General features: G+C 44.1%; 1 protein-coding gene across 2 annotated transcripts in view; it reads left to right on the forward strand.

Annotated features, from left to right (window-relative positions):
• EDA2R (ectodysplasin A2 receptor) overlaps positions 1-16,338 on the forward strand; it is a 104,889-nt gene extending 88,551 nt beyond the window's left edge. For both annotated transcript variants that reach the window (XM_069210206.1, XM_069210217.1), the window contains exons 7-10: positions 370-522; positions 1,584-2,086; positions 10,378-10,426; positions 15,301-16,338. In XM_069210206.1, the coding sequence (XP_069066307.1) occupies positions 370-522; positions 1,584-2,086; positions 10,378-10,426; positions 15,301-15,599 (1,004 nt within the window). In that variant the 3' untranslated portion in view covers positions 15,600-16,338. The remainder of the gene's footprint in view (positions 1-369; positions 523-1,583; positions 2,087-10,377; positions 10,427-15,300) is intronic.
• Positions 16,339-21,146: the final 4,808 nt, after the last annotated feature.

Raw genomic sequence — 21,146 nt, forward strand, 5'->3', positions numbered from 1 at the left:
TATTCTGTTGTTCTTTATGTTTGGTTCTCGATAAATGTCAGTTTAAGGTAAAATGCATTTCTTTCATAATGAGGTCTTCATAATCAATTGTTCAGGTCTGTATTACTTCCTGTTTGCAGTCTTCATTAATCACCTGCAAGCCTTCTTCTGACTTTAAGGAGGGGTGGATTGAGAGTTCAGAGTGGTGACTTGTGTGGATTTTCCCTCCTAGATGTGGTTTTGTCCTTTACTGTTGATCACTGAATCATCTGCACAAGTAGCTTGTCTTGGTCCTCATGGATTATTTTCTGAGTCCTTTCAGGGATGTCCACTTTGGAGTATAAATATTTCATGCATGCACAAGTTGATGAAAGAATGTTTGTTTTTCAGCCTTTCTGAGTTCCTCAAAGCTGTCGGAACCTAGTGTGACGTTTGCAGGCTACGACTCCCAAGCCAGCAGCCAATGCGCCAAGCAACAGCAGCAGTTTCACAATTCCTGTGCCCAGGGTGACAATACCTTAAACTCCAATCAGCAGACACAAGGTGAGGTTATGATGGTCCTTCCCCTGCCTCGTGCTTTCAAACCTAGCTACTGGCATGCTCATTCTTTGCAAATGTTCTTGGTGGGCTCAGAGAAGCCAGACTCAATTTATTAAAGCAAGGTGTGTGAAATGCAGTAATCATGAACTAAGCAAATGTGGCTCATGTAATAAAATCCTTGTACACTCCTGGTGTGCATGGGACCGTCTTGGTAGGAGTGCACCTTTACATAACTCTATAGCTAATAACCTGGAGATATGTGTAGCCGAGCAGATATTTAGCCTGTACCGACATCCAGTTAGTAAAGTACAGGCTAGGGCTTGAGAGGTGGTTCAGACACTAAAGGCCACAAAAGCAGTATGTGTCCACCCACAAGCAGGTACACTCCATTCCAGCCAGGGGCACCAAGTGACAGCCACAGTGAACTTTTTGAGCTTTCTGGGAGTGGAAGCCATAACATTCTACTTCTAAAGTTTAGGAAACCAATAGACTATTTTGGGAATCTTGAAACACTAGATGTCAGTAGGTGTGTCACTGTGTGCCTGCTTGTGTGTATGCATATGTGCACGTGTCAATGTTGTGTTTGCCTGTCTCTTTGTCCCTTCATTATATAAAGGCAAAACTATTGTTAGAGTGTCTCTAACTGCAATACAACGGTGCTGGGTTCACAGCTTTATCCTGTTTAGACGTTTCCTTGTTTGAGCTGCAAAACATGATTTAGGTTCAAGGAAAATGAACGCCATCACAGCAGGGCATGCGCTGAACTCTTGCAAAAAAAGGACATGGTTCAGAAAGGGTCACGCATTGCCATTTCTAATCGGAAGTCCTAGACAGGTATCCCATATTAATGCAGATGCTCAGATATGCCAAGAAATCAGTGAAGCTTAACTTCTCAGGCATGAGCTGACCTTGAAATGTGTTATTTTTGGAAAGGTAAAGCGAGCATCCAACTTCCAATAGACACTGATCGACTCGTGAAACTATTAGTTGTGATTTAGGTAAAATTTATATAGACATCCAATGGTTTAAACTCAACATATGTTAAAGCTTCTTTATGTTCACAGGTCCAGTAGAGGAGTTGCCCTGTGGTCCAGACAGCCATACCTCCTGCCTTCAGCCTCACAGCCTACCCTGCCCTCTGCAGCCTGGCTCCGAGCACTCTCAAGCCTCCCACCCAAGCACTGGTTCTCAGTTCACGAGAAGGGTGTCAGAAACGCAGCCCCTCATCAGGCACTCTGGCTCCAGCGACTGCTCTGCCGGCTGCTCATCATGTGAAATGAGACCGAATCTGGCAGGTGCCTCAGAGTCCTTCGTCCTCCCTCCCATGTCAGCTACACTTTCCTGCGCCTCCGAGCAGTGTCAGCACAGGTGGACGCATGCACCAGTGGAATGCACCGAGTTGGACCTTCACAGGTTCTCCATGGAGCAAGAGTGCCTGGGTACAATGGATCCTATAGGACCGGGTCATCGGGGGACTCCAGAACTGACTGGGCAAAGCACAGGACCACCAGACCAGCCAGAGGAGACATCGAATACAGGGTTTCATCATTTCACCATTGAAAACGGGGTATGTATGCATGTCAAACTGTTCCTCTATATAGTACTGCACGTCCAGAGCAACTTGTGGGACCTACGGTGTGCAGATTTGGATATACGTATCCCTCTTATTCTAGCTAATTCCATTTTATAGGCTAGAACATGTTGTGTTATGTGTATTTGTAAAGCACACTATTACCTGAGAGGGTATCCTGGCACTGAGCAGGTGTGTATACCTAGCCCTATCCTTTAAGGAGAGAGAGAGAGAAGGTAGCTCTGATATGGAGAGGGAGGTTGTTTCACACTTTAGGAGTTATGTGAGAGAACACTCATCCTCCTGATCTGGTTCTGTGCATGCGTGGGATGTTGGCAAGAAGGAGTCCCGTGGAGCGGAGCTGTCTGGATGGTTGATGGAAGGAAGTGTGACTGCTCAGGGAGGTGGGTGTGGATGTTTTAAATTGTGTTTGTTTGTGTATTGGAAGCCAGTGTAGTTCCCTGAGGTGTAATGTGAGTTCTGTGTGGGAGGCTGATGATGAGTCTGGCTGCCGAGCTCTGAATGGTCAGTAGTCTCCTGGAGAGTTGCTTCGTGATCCAGGGATAAAGGGTTTTCCCCTATTCCAACTTGCTGGTGACTAGGGCTGTTCTATATTTATTTCACCGTATACCCAAAAAGCAATCCAAGTTCTAAGATGTCTGTTCTGTGTAGTCCTGCGGCCTGATTCATAAAGGTAACTTACATTTTGAGTATGTTTACACTTTGGAGTAGGATTAGTACTTTTTGTATTCACAACTCTTGACTGCAGATTTACTACAAAAGTGTAAGTTACATGTCTCCACGACCGGACTATAGCAATTGACTTACTCTTGAGTGTGTCCAGGACGTCTCTCTCTAAATTTCTGTCCCAGCCTCCCTAAACCTCTGCTACTGCTTCCATCCCATCCCCTTTTGTATTAGGTTTGTCCCTTTTCCCATCCATTCCCTTCAGTCGCCTCCACATTTACTACTAAAAGGTACACTGACATTGTGCAGAGACTCCACGGGTCTGGGCAGAGAACTAAGCACTCATAAGTATAGGTAACTGTGGAGGCGTAAACTCCAGACATAGTTTCTGAATAGCTCTTTGTAATACATTTTGTATTTCTACAAAACATACTGCAAAGTGCAGTTTGTAAATCAGTACCAGAGTATTTAGCATCACATTTGGTCAATTTCCAGCAAAAGCAACAAGTCTTACTTTCATGACCAAACAAATCACTTCTTCAGGCTAGGAATGAATTCTCGAAAAACAAGCACACGCTTTTACAGTGAAAAGTCAGATCTCAGTTTCTCTTTAATGTTACCAGGATACTGGTGAGTATAATGACCACAGCAATTCATAATCCAATTTGCATATAATAGATGTTATAAATTCACCCACGCCCCCAGCAGTAACATGTCGGGTATGGGCAATTGGCAAGCTGCCTATTATGTGAATCTTGACCTCACACCCAGTCATCAAGAAGGCACACCCTGGAGCATGGAGAAGCTGCAAAAACTGAGGGACTGTATAGCTCCTTTCTACAAGGTAAGCAGCTCTGGGTTAGAATCAGTCAGATGCCAGATCACCTTTGACAACAGGATATTAGCCTGTGTTTCTTCCTCTCTGCATTTCTTGTGAAACCGGTTAGCTGGAGATCCTCGGCGCCACTCATCCGCCCCAAAAAAACTCCCTTTGTTTTTTATGTGTGTGTTTTGTGATAGCAGGAACCAGATATAGTGCAGGTTAAGGACAGCGTAGGAAATCATTTGCACTAAACAGTGATATTTATCAAATAGACGTTCTCCTAAACTAACATTTGAAGGTAAATGGTTATGAAGACTCATTGTCCCTCTCTCGCGTATCTAAGTGGAAATATCCCCTGTGGAATAACGAAGGAGGATAGTGTACTTGAGAACAGAAAAAGATTACATAAAATAATCATAGTCTCTGCAACTAAGACATCTAGGGCCAGATGTAGCAAAGGTTTTTCCCCATTCTGTGTCTATGGGAAAAAGTGTTCGTACATATGGCCCCCAGTTCTTTATCCTCGCTCCATTGGGAGGTGATTGTCATGGAGATATTTCCTGTTGGAAACTGTATTGGAATAGCAGTATTTTGCATTCTCTTTTGAAGGTGTTAAAAGGTGCTCATCTGAATATAGGGATGCACAGAGTTCTAAACTATGAGTTCACTACCTGAGAAAGCTTGGCGGAGCACTCTTGATTTTTTGAAGGCTGGAAATTCTAAGAGGAGAGAGTTTGTACTCTAGAGCGTATGAGATCGATCAAAGATAATCACTTTTGTGACTCGTTATGTGGGAGAGATTTTGTGTGTAGCCTTGGTGACAATGCAAGCTAGTCTGAATAAGCTTGTAAGTTCTATAGAAAGCCAATTAAGAGAACAGGAAACTAGTGCAATGGGTTTGATCTTCTGCCTGTGGATATCAGGCAAGCTGATACATCGAGAGCTGCTTTCAGGGGATCAAGCTGAATTTATGATGTTCAGGTTTGCAGAAAAATGCAGAAGTCAGTTGTCAAGAGCACTAGGGCTAGAACCACTGATTTGAAGTCGTTGAGTGGAAAGATCAACTTCATTGCTTTTTGAAGCCTAATTTGGTAGCGTGCCTTTAATTAAATTTAGGTTTTTGTTGAGATTGGAGCCTATTAATGTAGACTTGCAAGCCAACATGACTGAATTGGTTTAGAACGTTTTGGGGTACAAAGATGAGGGAGTCTGTTTTTATGAGGTTTCATTGGAGGTGCTGAAGAGACATTGCAGGCTGTAGGATTTTTGAAGTGTTTGTTGCCGCGACAGTGTCTTCATTAGAGGCAACTCTCAGGGCTGTGTGTCATTGGCGTGGAGGTAGAACATGAAGTTTGAGTGATTCTGGAGGATGCATTTAGGCTCCATAAATAGATGAAAGAGTTTTAGGGAAAGGATTGACCCTTGTGGTTCTTCGTGTTCAAATGGTGAAGAATTCGATAGGCAGCTCACTAGTTGATTTTAGTGGAAATACTTGGACAGGTGTGCTTCGAACTATTTCAAGACTGCCAGGTATTTCCATCTGTCATTTCAGAATTTTCATGAGCTAGACATAGTTGTGCATAATAAACGCTGCATACAGTTTGAAAAGACGGGAATGGTTTGATCTGAGATGCAGCGCATATTGTCCATTACTGGTAACATTCCAGTCTCTTTACTGGAGCCTGGTGTCTGAAGAAGGAATCAAGGGGAACCTGCAGGGACTACTGGGATGTCTGAAGCTATTACACTAAGGTCTGTTTTAGCGCCATTTTTTCAAGGCACTATTTTTGTTACTTTGTACTAGATCTTGAGAAGGATCCATGGTCACTTGTCAAAGATTCAACGCTCAGAAGGTCCTGTGGTGCTCTTCTAAGTTGCCCGAGGAGAAGAAATGAAAGATATAGCTGTTTAAAATTGCAAGGCATCAAACTCGTCCCGGGGCCGTATCACAGATAGCGCATTTTCCTAGTTTGTGCCCGGCTCACCTTTTAAATGATGTGCCTGGCGCAAACAAGGAAACTGTTGCATATTAGGATGCATGCGCTGCCCCCGGGGCAGCCACAAACTCACACAGCCTTGGGGACATCGCATGCATGTGAAAAATGGAGTGGCTGCTTTTAAGCCGCAACATGTTTAACAGTGCAGGGGGGAACCTGCCTGAACTTTTAAGGGGGATTAGAGATCCCCTTGCAGGTGGGTGCAGTGAGTGACTGCACCCTCCTGCAAGGGGATGTCTGGGGGGTCCATGGGACCCCTTTCCTCCCTTCAGAGGGCTGCCATCTGGGGGTGCACTGATAGTGTGCCATCTTTTAGGAGATGCACTGTCAGTGCGCCTCCTGAGAGCTTCCTGGCCTCTGCACCCACATGTATGATACGGCGCGGGCACAGAGGCAAAAGGATTTCCTTATTTGCATAGCACTACACCACTATGCAAATGAGGGAACGCCTTCTAATGATAACGCAGACGCTTTATGTGATCGAGCTCTATCGGTATTACGGAAGAGGACGCACAAGCGTCTGAGGCTCCTTCTGTAATACCAAATTGCCCCGAAATGTGCAGAACTGCTGCCCATGCTTCTCACTACCTGCAACATATGGGAAACCCCTTTGGAGTAGCTCTGGTGGCAATGGGAAACTGAAGGGACTACACATATGTCTGTACTGTGAGACTAAGATCTTTTTTAGAATTGAATTCTCTAGGCTCAAATGTTCTGACTCTTGCACAAGGTACTGAGCAGCATCCATGGTACTAGGGGATCTCCAGAGTCAGTGGCATCGCAATCTTTCAAGTATTGGATCCTGAGTAATTCTGCGCCCCTCTAGATTGCTAGATCAAAGACTGATTCCTACCAGCCAGCAGGGCCACTCTGCATAGAATGAATGAAAGAAGCTTGTATAGTGCACAGCTACTCAAGAGATGTCCCGGCACTCAAGTGCTTAAGAGATGAGGAGTAAGTAGCGGATAACCACGTGTGACCTACCACCAGTTACCATTGGAAGAAGAAAGTTTTCAATCCCCTTTTAAATCTGACTTCATCAGTGATGGGCTTGAGGTGCTCAGGCAGCCGATTCCATAGGCCAGCTGCTTTTACCGTGACAAAGGCACCGCCTCTGCGCTGTTTTTTAAAACATGGAATCACAATTAAATTTGCGTTACTAGAAAGCAGGTTTCGTCCTGGGCGATAGCTTGTGATCCTCTCATGTAACTACCAATGGCCCATATCATAAGAGACTTAGGCCCTGATTTATACTTTTTGGTGCAAAATTGCACCAACGTAGTTTTGCACTAAAAAGTTTAGCACTGGCTTGCACCATTTCTAAGCACCAGGTTGGCACCATATTTATGGAATGGTGCAAGCCAGTGCAAAGGGTAGGCTAGCGCAAAAATAAATTACGTTAGCCAAGTGGGGCTGGAGGTATGGAAGAAGCAGGTTTTGCACCAAAAAATGACATTAGGCAGGTTAGAGTAAAGAAAAATGACTCTAACCAGCCTAGCGTCATTTTCTGTTGCAAAACCATCCATACCACATGACTCCTGTCTTGGAAAAGACAAGAGTCATGCCCACCACACCAATGGCCAGCACAGGGGACTAGGGTCCCCTGGGCATGGCCATTATACCCAGTGCCATGTAGGGGGGCCATTTCAGGGCCCCCAATGGCACTTAAAAAAAATACTTATCTGTGCTTACCTATACTTTCCTGGGATGGTGTCCCCCATTCTCTGCTGTCCCTCTGGTGTGAGTTTCTCTGGAGCCTGGGGAGGGCACCTGTGGGCTTATTCCATGGTGTTCCACCATGGAAATAGGTCCACAGGTCCTCTAACGCCTGCCCTGACCCAGGCATTAAATAATGGTGCAAAGCAGGCTTTGCACCATTGTTTGTCCTCTCCTCCCCCCGTGTGGGATTTTAGCAATGGCCATAGAATCATTTTTTGCATGGGAATTCCTACTTTGCATCTCATTGATGCAAAGTAGGTTTCCACGTCCAAAGAATGACTTTAACTCCATAAATTTCGCACTAAACGGGTCTAGCTCCAAAGTATAAATATGGAGTTAGTTTTGCACCGAATTTGCATTAACAAAATGACACAAATTCGGTGCAAAACAAGTATAAATATGCCCCTTGATGCGTTAGCATTAGAGCTTTAAACTCTATACATTACTGAACTGGCAACCAATGGAGATTTTTATCTTTATCTTGTGAGGTAAGAAGTGTGTCCCTTAGTGTTTCCGTAGAAGAAAAAGCCCCATAGGCGTTAAAAACTGCTTTGGCCCTATTGATAAATCTTAATTATTCTTAAAGATTGATCATGTCGTGCTCAGAGAAGGACATAAGATTTTATAGTTAGTGATAGCTTGGAACTTTTTTTCGAAGAGCACAGTGTTTTCAGTTATGATTGTCACACTGCAAAGGATTTTGCGGCTTCCAAAGCCCAGAGGACCCTCATTCACTTCTCTTTGAGAAGAGTGACTATCTTCTCAGGTGGGGGGGGGGAGTAGGGTGAAACTGCCCAACAGTGTCATTAAAGCCCAGGTCTGGAATTTGCTTTTTGAAGAAATGCAGTGCCTTTTTTGTTTGTCCTTCTCTTTTTATTTGTTGCCGCTTTCAGTTTATGTATTATATTGTTTTTCTTTACTTGTCTATTTAATGGTATAAATATTACTAATGAGAAGTCTTTTATGGGTTGAGTTAAAATCATATATCCTAGTAGCCACAGGGTGGCAGTATTGCACTAGAATAGGTAATAGTTGCACCATCCAGCCATTCAAATGATTATGCGGTAGAGCTCTACATTTCTGTCTTTGCCTTTATGCATTTCCCTACATATTTGTGTTTTGTGCAATTGTTTTATATTTATAATTAAGAATCATACAAATGTTACTGTCTGTCCAAAATATTTAGCAAATGCACCTCTGTCGGAAACATGTCAGTGGGGACCTCCCCTCCCCGAAACATGTCAGTGGGGATCCCAACTCCCAATATTTACCAACACTGCGCCAGGTTTGAGTTACTTCTGTAACGCAAACCAGCGCCAGAGCGGGCATTTGGCACGAGCGAGCTGGGCCCAGCCCTGGGCGCCAACCCTTAGAGCAGTGGTCTTCAAACTTTTTAATGCCGTGCCCCCCCCAGTTGAAAAATAAAAATCATTGGGCCCCCCCTCAGAATTTTTCACAATTATTTTTGAAAGATGGCAATGTTTAAATAGGTCTAAACCTATTTAAACATTGCAGTTATGTACTGTTACCTTCTTAAAACTGCAATAACATGCTTCTGCTTAAAACAAAGGCATGTTATCTGTATAATATTTTTTTTGGCCAGAGTTTGGCGCCCCCCCTGGGATCACTTGAGGCCCCCCAAGGGGGCCCGCCCCCCAGTTTGAAGACCTCTGCCTTAGAGGGTAAGTAAGGACGTTTCTCCTTTAAGGTCATGCAGACAGCTGAGCTGGTGTCACCTGGCTCTGGTGCCCCAAGCCTGTTCTTACCAACCCATCAGCCTCCTTTCATGTTCTCCCAGCTCCTTCTCACCCGCTGCTGCCACCCACCATTAACGTAGTTGCCAAGTTTCCCAGGTCCAATGCAGGTTTTTTTCTTTGCATTCTGGGAGTTGTAGTCCTGTTTTATAATGGAAAAAATAAGACTGCGATCCCAGAATTCAAAGAAACACCCTGGAATGGAGCAGCAAGTCACCCATCACTATTAACCCCAGCCCCTCCAACCAACAACTTGGCACTAGCATGACTGGTTCTGGATGAGAGGTGATCAGGTGAGCTGGGGGAGACGCTGGGATGTTTGCATTCAGAGGCCAATCAGAATTCTGAGGCAGACAGCCAGGCACTGTCCCCTGAGCGAGGGGATGTGAGGGCGCAAAATGCCTTTCCACCCATGGTGCTGTCCTGGCAAAGGTGACTCTGCCCACTGCAAAGCGCTGTTGGTGGTAATACCTTCCTACACAAGACAGGATTTTTGTTACAAAGCTTGCCAAAGTGACGCAAAGTAGAGCTATGTGCTTGTTTGTGCTACTTTGTTTCAAGGAAGTGTTCCATGACTGGGTGTGACCGTTTCCATGCAACCACCCATGACGTTTCATGCAAATGCCAATCTGGTAATAATTGTAGACAGGGATTTGCGCCAACACCTTATCCCTCTTCGAGGCAGGCTTCATAAAGGAGAACTGTTTTAATGTATCCATACTTTTCCCACTTTAAAAGTGTGCTGCATTGTAAAGCACACATACGAAGTGAGAAAAGTATCAAAGCAGACAGTGAACATCGCGACGGGGTTAGCTAAGGGGTCACTGCATTGTCCATGCCAAGTGCATGGGCAGTTGTACCCCGTGTCCGCCAGCAGTTACATGGCGGTGCTACCGCCATGTAACCACAGGCGGAGAAGGGGGTCGTAATCCCCAGGGTGGTGCTGCATGCAGTACTGCCCAGGTGAATTAGCTCCCCCAGCCCCTCCTATGGAGTGAAACTGGCGGTGCTGGCGGTCCGACTGTGGCGCAACTGACCGCCAAGGCGACACTGGCGGTCTTCAGACTGCCAGGGTTGTAATAGGGCCCTATGTGACGAATGATGCAAATTCATAATAAGACGTTAAACTACACAGCACCTAAATCACATACTTCCATGAGCCTTGTATATGTGCTAAAGCCGCTGACAATTATTGTACAGTTTGCAAATAAATATTATTAGTGACGAATATCTATGCTGGAACCATGGCAAGGTATGATTTGGCTGATTTAAGGTATCTAATTGGTGCACCAAATATTTCTCTTCCAGGTGAATGAGTTTCAGAGCCTGCTAATCCGGATCAGCAACGCTACCCAAGGTGAGAATAAAAATGTGTTACCACAAAGCAGTGTTGAGTGTCTTTCCCAGTGTGACTTACATCGAACAGCAAACTCGAATAAAGGAGGGTGATTTCAAACTCAAAATATCTTGTCCTATTGGAACACAGTTCATTCAATAATCAGGATGGATGGTTAAAAGTTATCCCATATAGCATATCATGACAGGAAATAAAATGTCCAAGTACTGGACCTTTTCCGCTTCTTTATTCATATTTCTCCAACCAAAAGGCCCAGCCTACGTTTTTCATCCGTTGTTTAGGACTTCATCAGGGCTTTGCTTGTTTGTAGGGGAGAGTCCTCTAGGTTGAGGTCAGACTGTCCTTCCACCATTCTCAACATCATACAACCTCCACCTCCTCAAAGATGCTCTGCAACTGCATCTCCTCTCCAGCGTAGGGAGTGCCGTGACCCCGCTCACACCGGTGGAGCCGGTGCCAAGAGATCCTCTATTTTAAAGACCCACCCTGAGCACAAGAGAAGCGCAACAGAGCTCCAAGAGGCTACAATGGAGCGCTTGACATAGAAGAAGGACATGCCTGGAAGAGTTGCCGCTGGTGACACGCAACCGTAACTGCCATCTTGGAAAGGAGCATAATCCTTCTTTCAGAGGCAGCCAGAAACGCTGGTGAAAAAGTTGTTGGGAAAAGTATAACAAAGCGCGTGGGTTTATTTTTGGTAAATATTTTGAGCTTGTGTGGTATCACCTGCTTGCATAACGCAGACGTTCTGTTTTCAGCAACTGATGGTTTATTGGTGTTAAGAAGAATTGAATTCCTTTGCTGATGGGTACACACACACACCTCCTTGTTTCAAAATAAATATTCATGCTTTCAGCAATTAAATCAGTTTTGTTTTTCCATCTACCCCTGAGTTTTTCACATTTGCCACATGTGTGAAGCAGATGCCCTTCTACAAACGGGGCATGTGTACTCAGGTTGGCGCAGCATTCCTTCATGCCATTTCTAACAGGAAGCGCCCTTTTCCCAAATAGCATTGGAAGCGCAACGCCATGCTTCTTTCCATGGGAAAAACACAGCAGAGGATTCCATGATAACTCACTGTACGCCTATTGTTTTACAATATCTAACTAGAAAACCTGACTTGTGTTTCGTAAGCAATTGGACTGCGAGTGTTACATTTAATTAGGGATCTACTACCAAAGCAAGTTTGCAGTCATAACAACTAGGAGAGGGCGTGGATAAACTCCACTCCCCCATTGGTTGGATGAGTTTTTTCCGAACTCCGCACTCCTAGTGGAATGCAGAGTGGGCAAAACTCTACTAACTCCGCCGGCAGAGCGGAGTTTACCACCCACCCCTAGACACACCAAACATGCAACAGCAGTTCGACTGATGAACTTTGTCAGTTATTTGTCACATACACACAGACTTCACTCCACACAAAAAAGGAGGGGGTCTTGATGGAGCCAGGTATTTAAACACCGCCCAAGCTCCCACCACTCCCGGAAAATGACTTCCCCTGACCTGAGGGGGTGGGTGGTAGTGATAGGACCCCTTCCACCTCCGTACCATTGAACGTCTCCCCGCAAACCCTGACTGTCATAGGAGGAGTGGTGTGCTGTAGGGCAGGGGAACGTAGCACTAAGCGTCTACCCGCCAATTTGTTGCATAGTTTGCAATGCGGGCAGCTCCCATCCCACAACTGCTTTTTAGTTTTGAGATCCGAAGGAAGGCACAACAGGCTGCCGATTGGGCATGAACTCCTTGCCTGGGGACACTACTGGTGTTGCATGCCGATAAAGGGACATTTGCATACCTTAGTGGAACAATGAAGGTGTTGACCTCATACTAAAAAGCACCTCCATAGTTCCATTAAGTATGTTAGTGAAAGGCAGAGCCACCTAAGAAACTCACACAGGCTCCGTTATGTGCTAAGATTGGCTTACATAGAGGCAAGAAGGGAGAGGCTGTAGAACCAATGCAGGGAAATACTAAGTTACTGTAACATTTTTGCAGTTTTTTTCTAATAGTCTGTGTATTAGCCAGCATCAATGCTACTTTTTGTTTGTCTTTATATCAACCACCGTACACATTTTATGCAACAGGATAGGATTTGGATTTAAAAATATCATGAAAATATATTCTTCGTGTGTATTCTTGAAGGTGTCTGTGCATGGGTGAAAGAAGGATTGGAGCGCACTAATAACAAGAACTCCTGTGAGTCTCAGGACTGATCGTTGCCTAATATGTACCTTTCTTATTTTATGCATAGTAAGTGACATAGGTTGCAGTCCATTGGGTTCTCTGTCATATTTTGATTTGTTGACTAAGTCTGAGCTGCCAGAGCGACTAAAGAGCCCTCCATACAGGCCATATTCTGGATAGTTCCAGAAAAAGGGTCATTTGGAGCCTAATGTGGATCCGATGTTTAAGTAATCTTGAACAACACACACAAGAGTTTACCAATCATTACAAATAATGGAGACATCTGTTGTAATATTGGTTTCCTCCCTCAATTCAGACAGATGCTCCGTATCTGCTGTGGGTTTGACAGGCACTTTAATAGTAAAAGAGATTCCTCATTTTGGTTTCAGTTTTAATTTTCATTCTAAATCGTTTTCTTAATGACACAACTTATTCTGATTGGAGTAAATGTTAGGGAACCACTATCACAACTCTTCTTGGCTATTGGTTTTCCTAATACAGAAGGTGAGGGGTGGGGTAGCTTTCATTGTGCATGCACCTGCTCCTTAGGCATTTCAAATATTTTACTCCTCGGTGGAGTGATTTAGAAATCCACCTAGGATATCAGGAAGACCAAGCATAGTCTGATGCACAATTTTGTCATGTAATTCAAAATACTAGAATGGGGCCCTGCCCCTCCTTGATGCGCCGCTCCAGCCGCCTCGTCTTCTCTCCCCAGCCAATTACGACGCTTCTTTCATGCTGTTACACAGCATGAAAGAAATGCCGCAAATGGCCTGAGTGAGAAGAAATGCCTCTCAGAGGGCGAGAGGGGCACTGTGCTTGTCCTCTACCCAGCTGTAAAATACAGCAAGGTGGAAAGGTTCTACGTACAGACATTAATTTGACCGGCATTGGACGGACGGCCAAACCTACATGCACACTTAAAAGCGCACATACCACTCCTCCTCCATTTGACGTGGAGGAAGCTGGCCCCACCCCGCCCCACGAAGGCAGAAAAATAAAGGGATAATAAAATACTTTTATTATCCCTTTATTTTTCTGCTTTTCATCAGTTGAGGGATGCCCCTCAGCAATAGCGGTGGTGGATCCCCTGCAATTGGGTAGAAATACCTAACAATTTAACTGGCCTCTGATATGAAGTGCCTGAACCATTAGAGTGATTTTGTCTCAACAGTGGAGAATGAGGGTCACAGAAACTAAGTAGATTTGATTTTTTTGTCAACAGGAAAAATTACACTTGCCATTCCCTGGGTTGGTGGATTGGAAGGTCCAATCAAGGCATGACCTACCAACTGCTTCATAGATTCAGTGGAATGAAAGTCTTCTGTTGCAGCTGTTTGGAATCTAAAGTGCCTCCTGCACTTTCCTTTTGTAATTCTGTACTTCTTGATTTCCCCTTTTTTGCTTTTTCTTTGACATTCCTATGGCTATTTGTGTCGGAGGTGACTTTACCGTGGCTCGTTTTTTTGAAAATATGAACAGATAAAGGACATTGCTCTGTTTCTGCTGTGGCCAAACGCTCCAGACAGCCTAGCAGAGGTTTAGTTATATGTCCACCTGCCTAATTTAGATGGGCAGATATTCAGCCGTTCTCCGTGCTCTTCAACCCCAGGTAACATCTAGTATAAGAGGCATTGAAAAGTGCACAGTGCTGCCCACGTTGTGGGAAGAAACTCCCATGGTGAGTGGTCATTGGGTGTTTTGTGATTTTCTTTTTGGAAGTAAAGAAAAAGTTGTAGGTTAGAAGTATGACTCAAGCATGTTGACGGAACCGTTCATCTGAAATAAAAAGCATTGGCAAGAACAGCAGTGGGCCAGTGGACATTTCTATATCTGGCAGGTGGCACCTCCATCAGGGTGACAGAGTAATCTCCTTCATCATCCTGCTAGAGGACAGGGCACCCTCCAAGATTTAAATGAAGAGCAACATCAGATTCATGTTGAAAAAGACAGTACTTTGCAAACATATTGCAATATTTTTACAGCTTGATGCCCATTACAATTGATTTACAACCAAGGGACATTTTGGTGATTCTGCAAAAAATGTGTACATTAATAATGTAATTTAATTTACAAATGTGAAATGCTCTCTGTATACAGCAGTGGCGTAACAATAGCCCTCGCATCCTCTGTGGTACAGGGCCCCTCGCGCTCCAGGCACCTCCCCCTGGTGGAGGGCCCCTCGCCTGAGAGCTCCTCCCTGGGTCCAGAGCTTAGGAGGCCCCCTCCACGTATTTTGCAGATTCGTTACGCCACTGGTATGCAGATTTACACGATTGCTTGACGATAGGTAAAAATGTTGCAATTATTATAGCATGACATGTAATGATCAACATGTGGACTGCTTTGCACAGTTAATTTATACATTTCATTTACTTAATGTTAGAGTAATAACAAGATCACATTTGAGAGTAATTGCCTCTCCCAATTTTTATTTCCCATATGTAGACTACTACTGTACGTAGTATTGTATGTAGACTTTAACAGCCAGAGATACTTCTCAATCTATGTTTCTGTTCTGTCAAAGCAAGTACACTGCATTCTCTAAATGTGATATCAGCTGCCTGTGAAGTCTCTGCAGTGGCCAATAGATGCACCAGGATGTGTTCCTTTCCCATGTTCTATTTCAATTGCAATAGTCTAAATAAGTTTTACTTTTAATTTACTCTATTCTTGATTTTTAGGTCTTCGTCTTGGGAAGCTTCCTCAAGCTGTGGTCCTTCTGCTGAGTCTCAGACTAGACCCACATTTGCCAGGAGTGAAGAACTATATGGATGTGGGGGCAGAGCTGGGAGTGCCAGGTGACCTCATGAGCCAGATGTCTGGGTATGGACATCTCCATGCCTACCTCTCATCCAGCAGTCTGTGTACTCTACCTGGTCTGATGCAGGCCCTCCATAGGCTGCAGCGCTTTGATGCGCTGTCCATTCTCTGTGAGCACTTTGCACCTGACCAGGAAGACCCCAGCGTGCAACCTCATTAAGGTTGAAAAAGGACACCAACGGGCTGCAAAAGAGAAGAAAATTGATAAGAATTCCCAAAACCCTGGTCAAGAGGTCTTGTTAACTCAAGCTGATGAGGCTTTCAGGGGCCATGCACTTCTTACGACAGTAACGCAGGTATTGAGGCCTAGAATAATGAGGGAACTTTCATCAAGTATTAAATATTGAAGAAATTCAGAGAGGTTAATTTGTAGAAAAGATGAAACCAGGGTTCAGCGTTCTAGAGAACAAGACGAAGAAGAGCAGGATAAAGGATAAAGACGTGAGGCAGTGTGATGTCTAGAATTGCCTACTCTGCGAACTGGCTAGCCAGGAATATAGTATGTGTAGGGATCTGAGTATAGTGTTGGAAATGTGGATACCCTAGGTCTGTGGGGCCCAGTGGACACACAACATTTCTAAGTACGTGTTGCAAATCTGTGGTTTTGCTTCTGGCTGAGCGGGTCTGAGCCTTATCATCTGGGAAGGGCATTAGTTGTAAAAGTATTTCTATGGCTTATCCAAAGATGTAAAATAACGCTTCAGAAGCCCTTCTTGTTGAGATTTGTTGTAATTGTCATTGTTGTCGAGGCACTGTGTTTTGATTATGTTGGCGGAATGATTAATTTGTCTTTTGTGACACAGAGGCAAGTGGGCTCGAGCCGCACTATTTTCTAGCTCCCCTTGTCCTCTGATGTTATGAAAGGGCCATTTTTGTAATTTACAATAAACTTCTGTTTGCTAAAACGAAGGCTTTTGGAGTTGTTATTGTGCTTCTGGCCGTGTAAACAGTTGTCTGGAGATTGCGTGGAAAATGGTGCCACACACTGACCAATATCTCCAGACTGGGTGACAGCTTCTGCTGTATGAGGTGACACAATTGTTTTTAGGTGTGATAACCTGTGTGGTGATCAACCCAAAAGCTCAATGCTGCTTGTAACCCACACACTGGGTTTACACTCGCCTGATTCAACCTGTAAAAAAACACAAATGCAGTCCAATGGGGGCAGGTGGCATCCACTGTTAAAACAAGTAGTTAAGTAGTGGTCTGCGGTAAATGCAGACAGGGAAAAAAGTGGACTGCAAAGTGGAAGTGGGTCTTGGAAGCCAATCATGGTTCTGGTTCCACTCAAGTTCCACCCATCATCACCCAGCTTATGAAACTCAACCGCGCACAAGAGTTCAGAAGGCTGGAACATCAAAGAGGGTTGCGGTGGGTGGGGACGGAGGAGAGCGCTCAGTCATGCAAAAAAGAATCAAAACTAGAAGGGGCTTCACCACTTTGAAGACACAGGCATATTGAGTGCATCACTGAACTCCCAGAGTGAAATGTAATAAAAAATTAGATTAGCTATGAACAGCCTTCACTGCTTTTGGGTGGGTTGTCCTAATTAGATGCAACTTTGTCTGCACACTTCCTTCCAGATGGACAGAGACACCCATTTCGTCACCTTCTCACTCACATCATGACTAATCTTTTTCTTAAGCACATGTACAATGCACCCCACTCCCCAATATGTTTGGTCCACAATTGCCTTCCAGCCTCCAGGGCCACACCATTCTCCAGTTCTGCAATGTTCATTCAGCCTGCGAGTACCCTAAAACATGCCCGGCACCTCTGGCTTGTGTGCTCCCTCTTCACCAGTTTCTTCATTACCTGGTTCCTTCATCCCTTGTTCTAGGATATGGGACCCATTGCCCTCCTTCTCTATAAATGCCCCAGCCACCCACAGCCATTCTGAAGTGTCACTGCCCTGTCTCTTCCTCTCAATTCCTTCGGGTTTGCAAGTAGTCAGCCCTGAAGATGACCCTGAATCATTCTCCTCCTGAATGTGACAAATATATTGTTTTAAAAAATACAAAATACATATGGTCTTATGCCTTTCACACTTTTTATTGATTGATTGCTGCTCTCCGATCAGATCATCACCTTTTGCACTTCATTCTGGGCCTTTTGTGACCACTATAAAAATGTTTTACCTGGTATTACATCGTATGGACTATTAATTCATACAGTTCGTTGCATCAGTTACTTTGTGTATTTCATAGTATCTTTCTAGGTTATGATCTATGTGTAATTACCAGGCCATTGGACTTATTGTTTCCTAGTAGGTTTCAAATTGTAGCAACAGTTCCAGGGGAATAATTTTACATTCACAGAATGTTATTAAGTTGAAGTACTATTTAAGTGATTACACAATATTTATAATTTCAAGGTGTGGAACAAACAGCAAACATTTTACTCCAGGTATACCTGTACTTGAGTGATATCACAGGCATACACAGGTGGGACGAGGTTTGTGTAGTGTGTGAGGGTACGTAGAGTAAAGTAAGTGGGGTTGGTTAGAATTATAATTAAACATTGATTTCCATCAAGTATATGTGGTCTTACACAAAGGACTGATGAGTCTGCCTTGTTAAGTAGTTTAGGATAAGCACTCTTGTGGGTGTCGACATGTTTCAGTCCCAACAGCAATGCTGTCACCTACAGATTTTTATAATAAAAAAACAGCACAAAGAAATTAAGCAGGGGCATTAGTAGAGCAACAGTGAATATGATACATATAGGTTGGTGATCTGCTTGTGGGTCTGTGGATGATAGAAACCTTGAGAAAGGATAGGTTGATGTGAAGAAATAGTCCATGTTGACACTAAAACATTAAATAAGGGAGAAACAGGAAGGGAGGTGCTCCCCATCCAGTCAAATCACAGCTGCTCCCTTTACTGCAGTTGTCCATCCAGAGTGTGTTCCACCATGTGGGAGATCACTAAGGACATTGCAGTAGAGAAGAACCAATGGGAATGGAAATTGATATGATCCTATCTCTGCCTAGATGGTTGGCTTACCTTCCTTATGTCAGGCTTCTTTTGCTACTCTTGAACCCAGTGGCTGCCCATGCTTTTCACTCAAGCACAGAAAAGTTCAATCTTTTATCGTCTCAGAGAACATTGATCGTAGGGATAATACTTTCCCCAAGTGCAGTGTTTGAATTGATCCTGCTTCCACAAAAGTATCATCATAAAGTGATCTACTGCTCCTTGTGCTAAGCTCATGCTAATTCAAATATCTAACACAAAAAGATATATCTCATTTCCATCACCCATACATGCAACACAGTGGATGTAGTGTTCAGTTAAGCATAAGAGCATCACTGCCCAAAATGATTATGTCCCTCCATTTTACTTGTTGGGATGCACATGTGTTTGATCCTCATTGGCCGAAACCTCCATCTTTGTTAATATTGACTACATGATCAACAGCTCAACTTGCCTCCTCTTGAGTGATGTTCCAGATATCTTGAAGATATCTGGAAGAGGATCAGACAGTAGCAGTAAGATGACATGGTTGTCTTCAATGTGACCCAAAATATTATTTAGATATTACATAATTGAGCATTAGATGTAAGGTGACATAGTTGACTTCCAGATGATCCAACATACTTTGTGCTGCAGAGAAATAAAGAAAGAATGACTGTTCCATTCACCTACTTGACGGGAGGCGTCTGCAGAAGGTTGGTATTGTCTCCCAGTACTTAATTGATGACCACGGATAACCTCACTCTGAGCTCATGTCATAGCTGGCAGCATCTTTGTGAGTGGCTCAGGGTTGGTTGCAGGGCTCTCAAATGGATCCTCATGTAGCCCGACTGTGATCCCTTGTTTGTAGATTTGGCTAATGGGAGCATTTATGTGGAATCCTTGAGATCCACCCAGCAGGTGATTTGTGCCCATAAGATCACTGATGAAGTGTTTTATTTTGCAAAACTCTACTGTTCAGAGTTGTTAAGAAGGGTTTCTACAGTAATACCCCCATGGTGGCATACACTTTAATATTTGATTGCTGTTCCTTCAGTTTTCTCCCATGTCAGGCTCCGTGGTAACCAGTGATGTCAAAGCAGTGACATACGAGGCATCATTGAGGTTGGTTGGCTACCAGCTTTCCAAGTGTGCAATCTTCATGCACTCTTTTGCTGAAGAGCGCTAATTAGCGCTTGACACTGATATTCATTTCCCAGCCAACATTTATTCTGAATCTTTCTTCAGATAATCATCCAGTTATGGATGGATATTTTATGGATATATATATATATAGTTTCATGAACCCACCACATTCAATGCCTAATTTAGAACAAAAGACCAGCAAGGCCTTCGCAGTATTATATGAGATTTCATGTATGATGATTCGAAGCTATTCGGTAAGAACAATCACCCCTTAGAGTATTCATGCTCCTGCAGTTAATACCAAGGTAACTTCAGCATCTTTCTAAAAGTAGCATTACACTCAAGTTGGTCTGTAAATCAACCATTTGATTATGTGCTGTAAATTATGAAGGCCTCAAGGACATCACACTGGATACTGCAGAGTGGATGGTGAAAAGCAGAAGCTAGAAGGATCAGATGCCCAAAGCTTAAGGTGACAAATGTATTGAACCTGTCAGTTGCGAATATGACAATATAACCAATAGACCTTAGTTTTCCAGATCCACTAGGCCCCGGATTATTGTACATCTGTCTAAAACCACAGTGGGGGCCACGTGAGCAATTTCAAGAGACGCCTCTCAGTCTGTGCTGATTAATCTGTGAACTAGATTAAGCATGTGTTGCAAATAAAGCATAATATATTTGTGACGGTGACGTATGACAGTATTACCTCAAAAAGAATCCAAATAAATGATCAAAATTAAATTTGCAGAGCGAAACGATATGTCATTAGCATTGCACGTGTTAGAGCCAATTGATCTGATATGACAAAATAACTGACACAAGCTGGGCATCACGAAAACGTGGCCGGTGGTTCACTCTCCAGGATAGCGCCTTGATGTGACAAGTCCATTTCACATCATTAAATGTAAAACGAGACAGTGGGTTGAAGAAGGGCGAGATGCTATAGCTGATAAAGAAACTGTCGATGAAACTTTTTGCAACATATTAGTAAATAGGTTGGTTCTTAAAAATCTTTGGTGGTCCCAAAAATACTGGTCGCCATTTGCGACCTGTATTTTGTGGCCAGATATTCGTGCATCTGGCACTATATTTGAGGAAGCCACTGAATGAGCTGGCTCGCCTCCGTTCCTCTTTCTTAAAGGCTCAGGATGGGACACGAGTGCATCTATTCGGCTGCCCAGAGACGTTTTAAGGCATGAGTAAAGTGGCTCTGGCCTACGGCCCCAGCCTTTCAGGCCCAACTCCCTGCAGCCCCTCAATGAGAGCCAGTTCTGTTCTGCAGAGAGTCTTGTGTGATGCCCTGTGCACTGTAAGTGACCTGGGCGAAAGCGAGCATGAAAGAGCTAACACTGGATCATATATTCAAACCTGTTCCAAACAGGGGCACCCACAATACGTTTAGCCCAGGGCCCCCAAAATCCTTAGGATGTCCCTGCGGCTGCCATATTATACAACACACCACCACCACCCTGGGTGCACATCAGGTGCCCACCTACATTCTGAGTTTTGAGTGATGGCGATGACAAGTGCAGCTCCCCGGCCACCGTCTGCTAGCCTGCAGCCTGGGAGTACCACTGCCAGGCATTGTTTTCATTATTGAAAAT

Source organism: Pleurodeles waltl, chromosome 2_1, assembly GCF_031143425.1.
Source record: "Pleurodeles waltl isolate 20211129_DDA chromosome 2_1, aPleWal1.hap1.20221129, whole genome shotgun sequence".
Lineage (NCBI taxonomy): Eukaryota > Metazoa > Chordata > Amphibia > Caudata > Salamandridae > Pleurodeles > Pleurodeles waltl.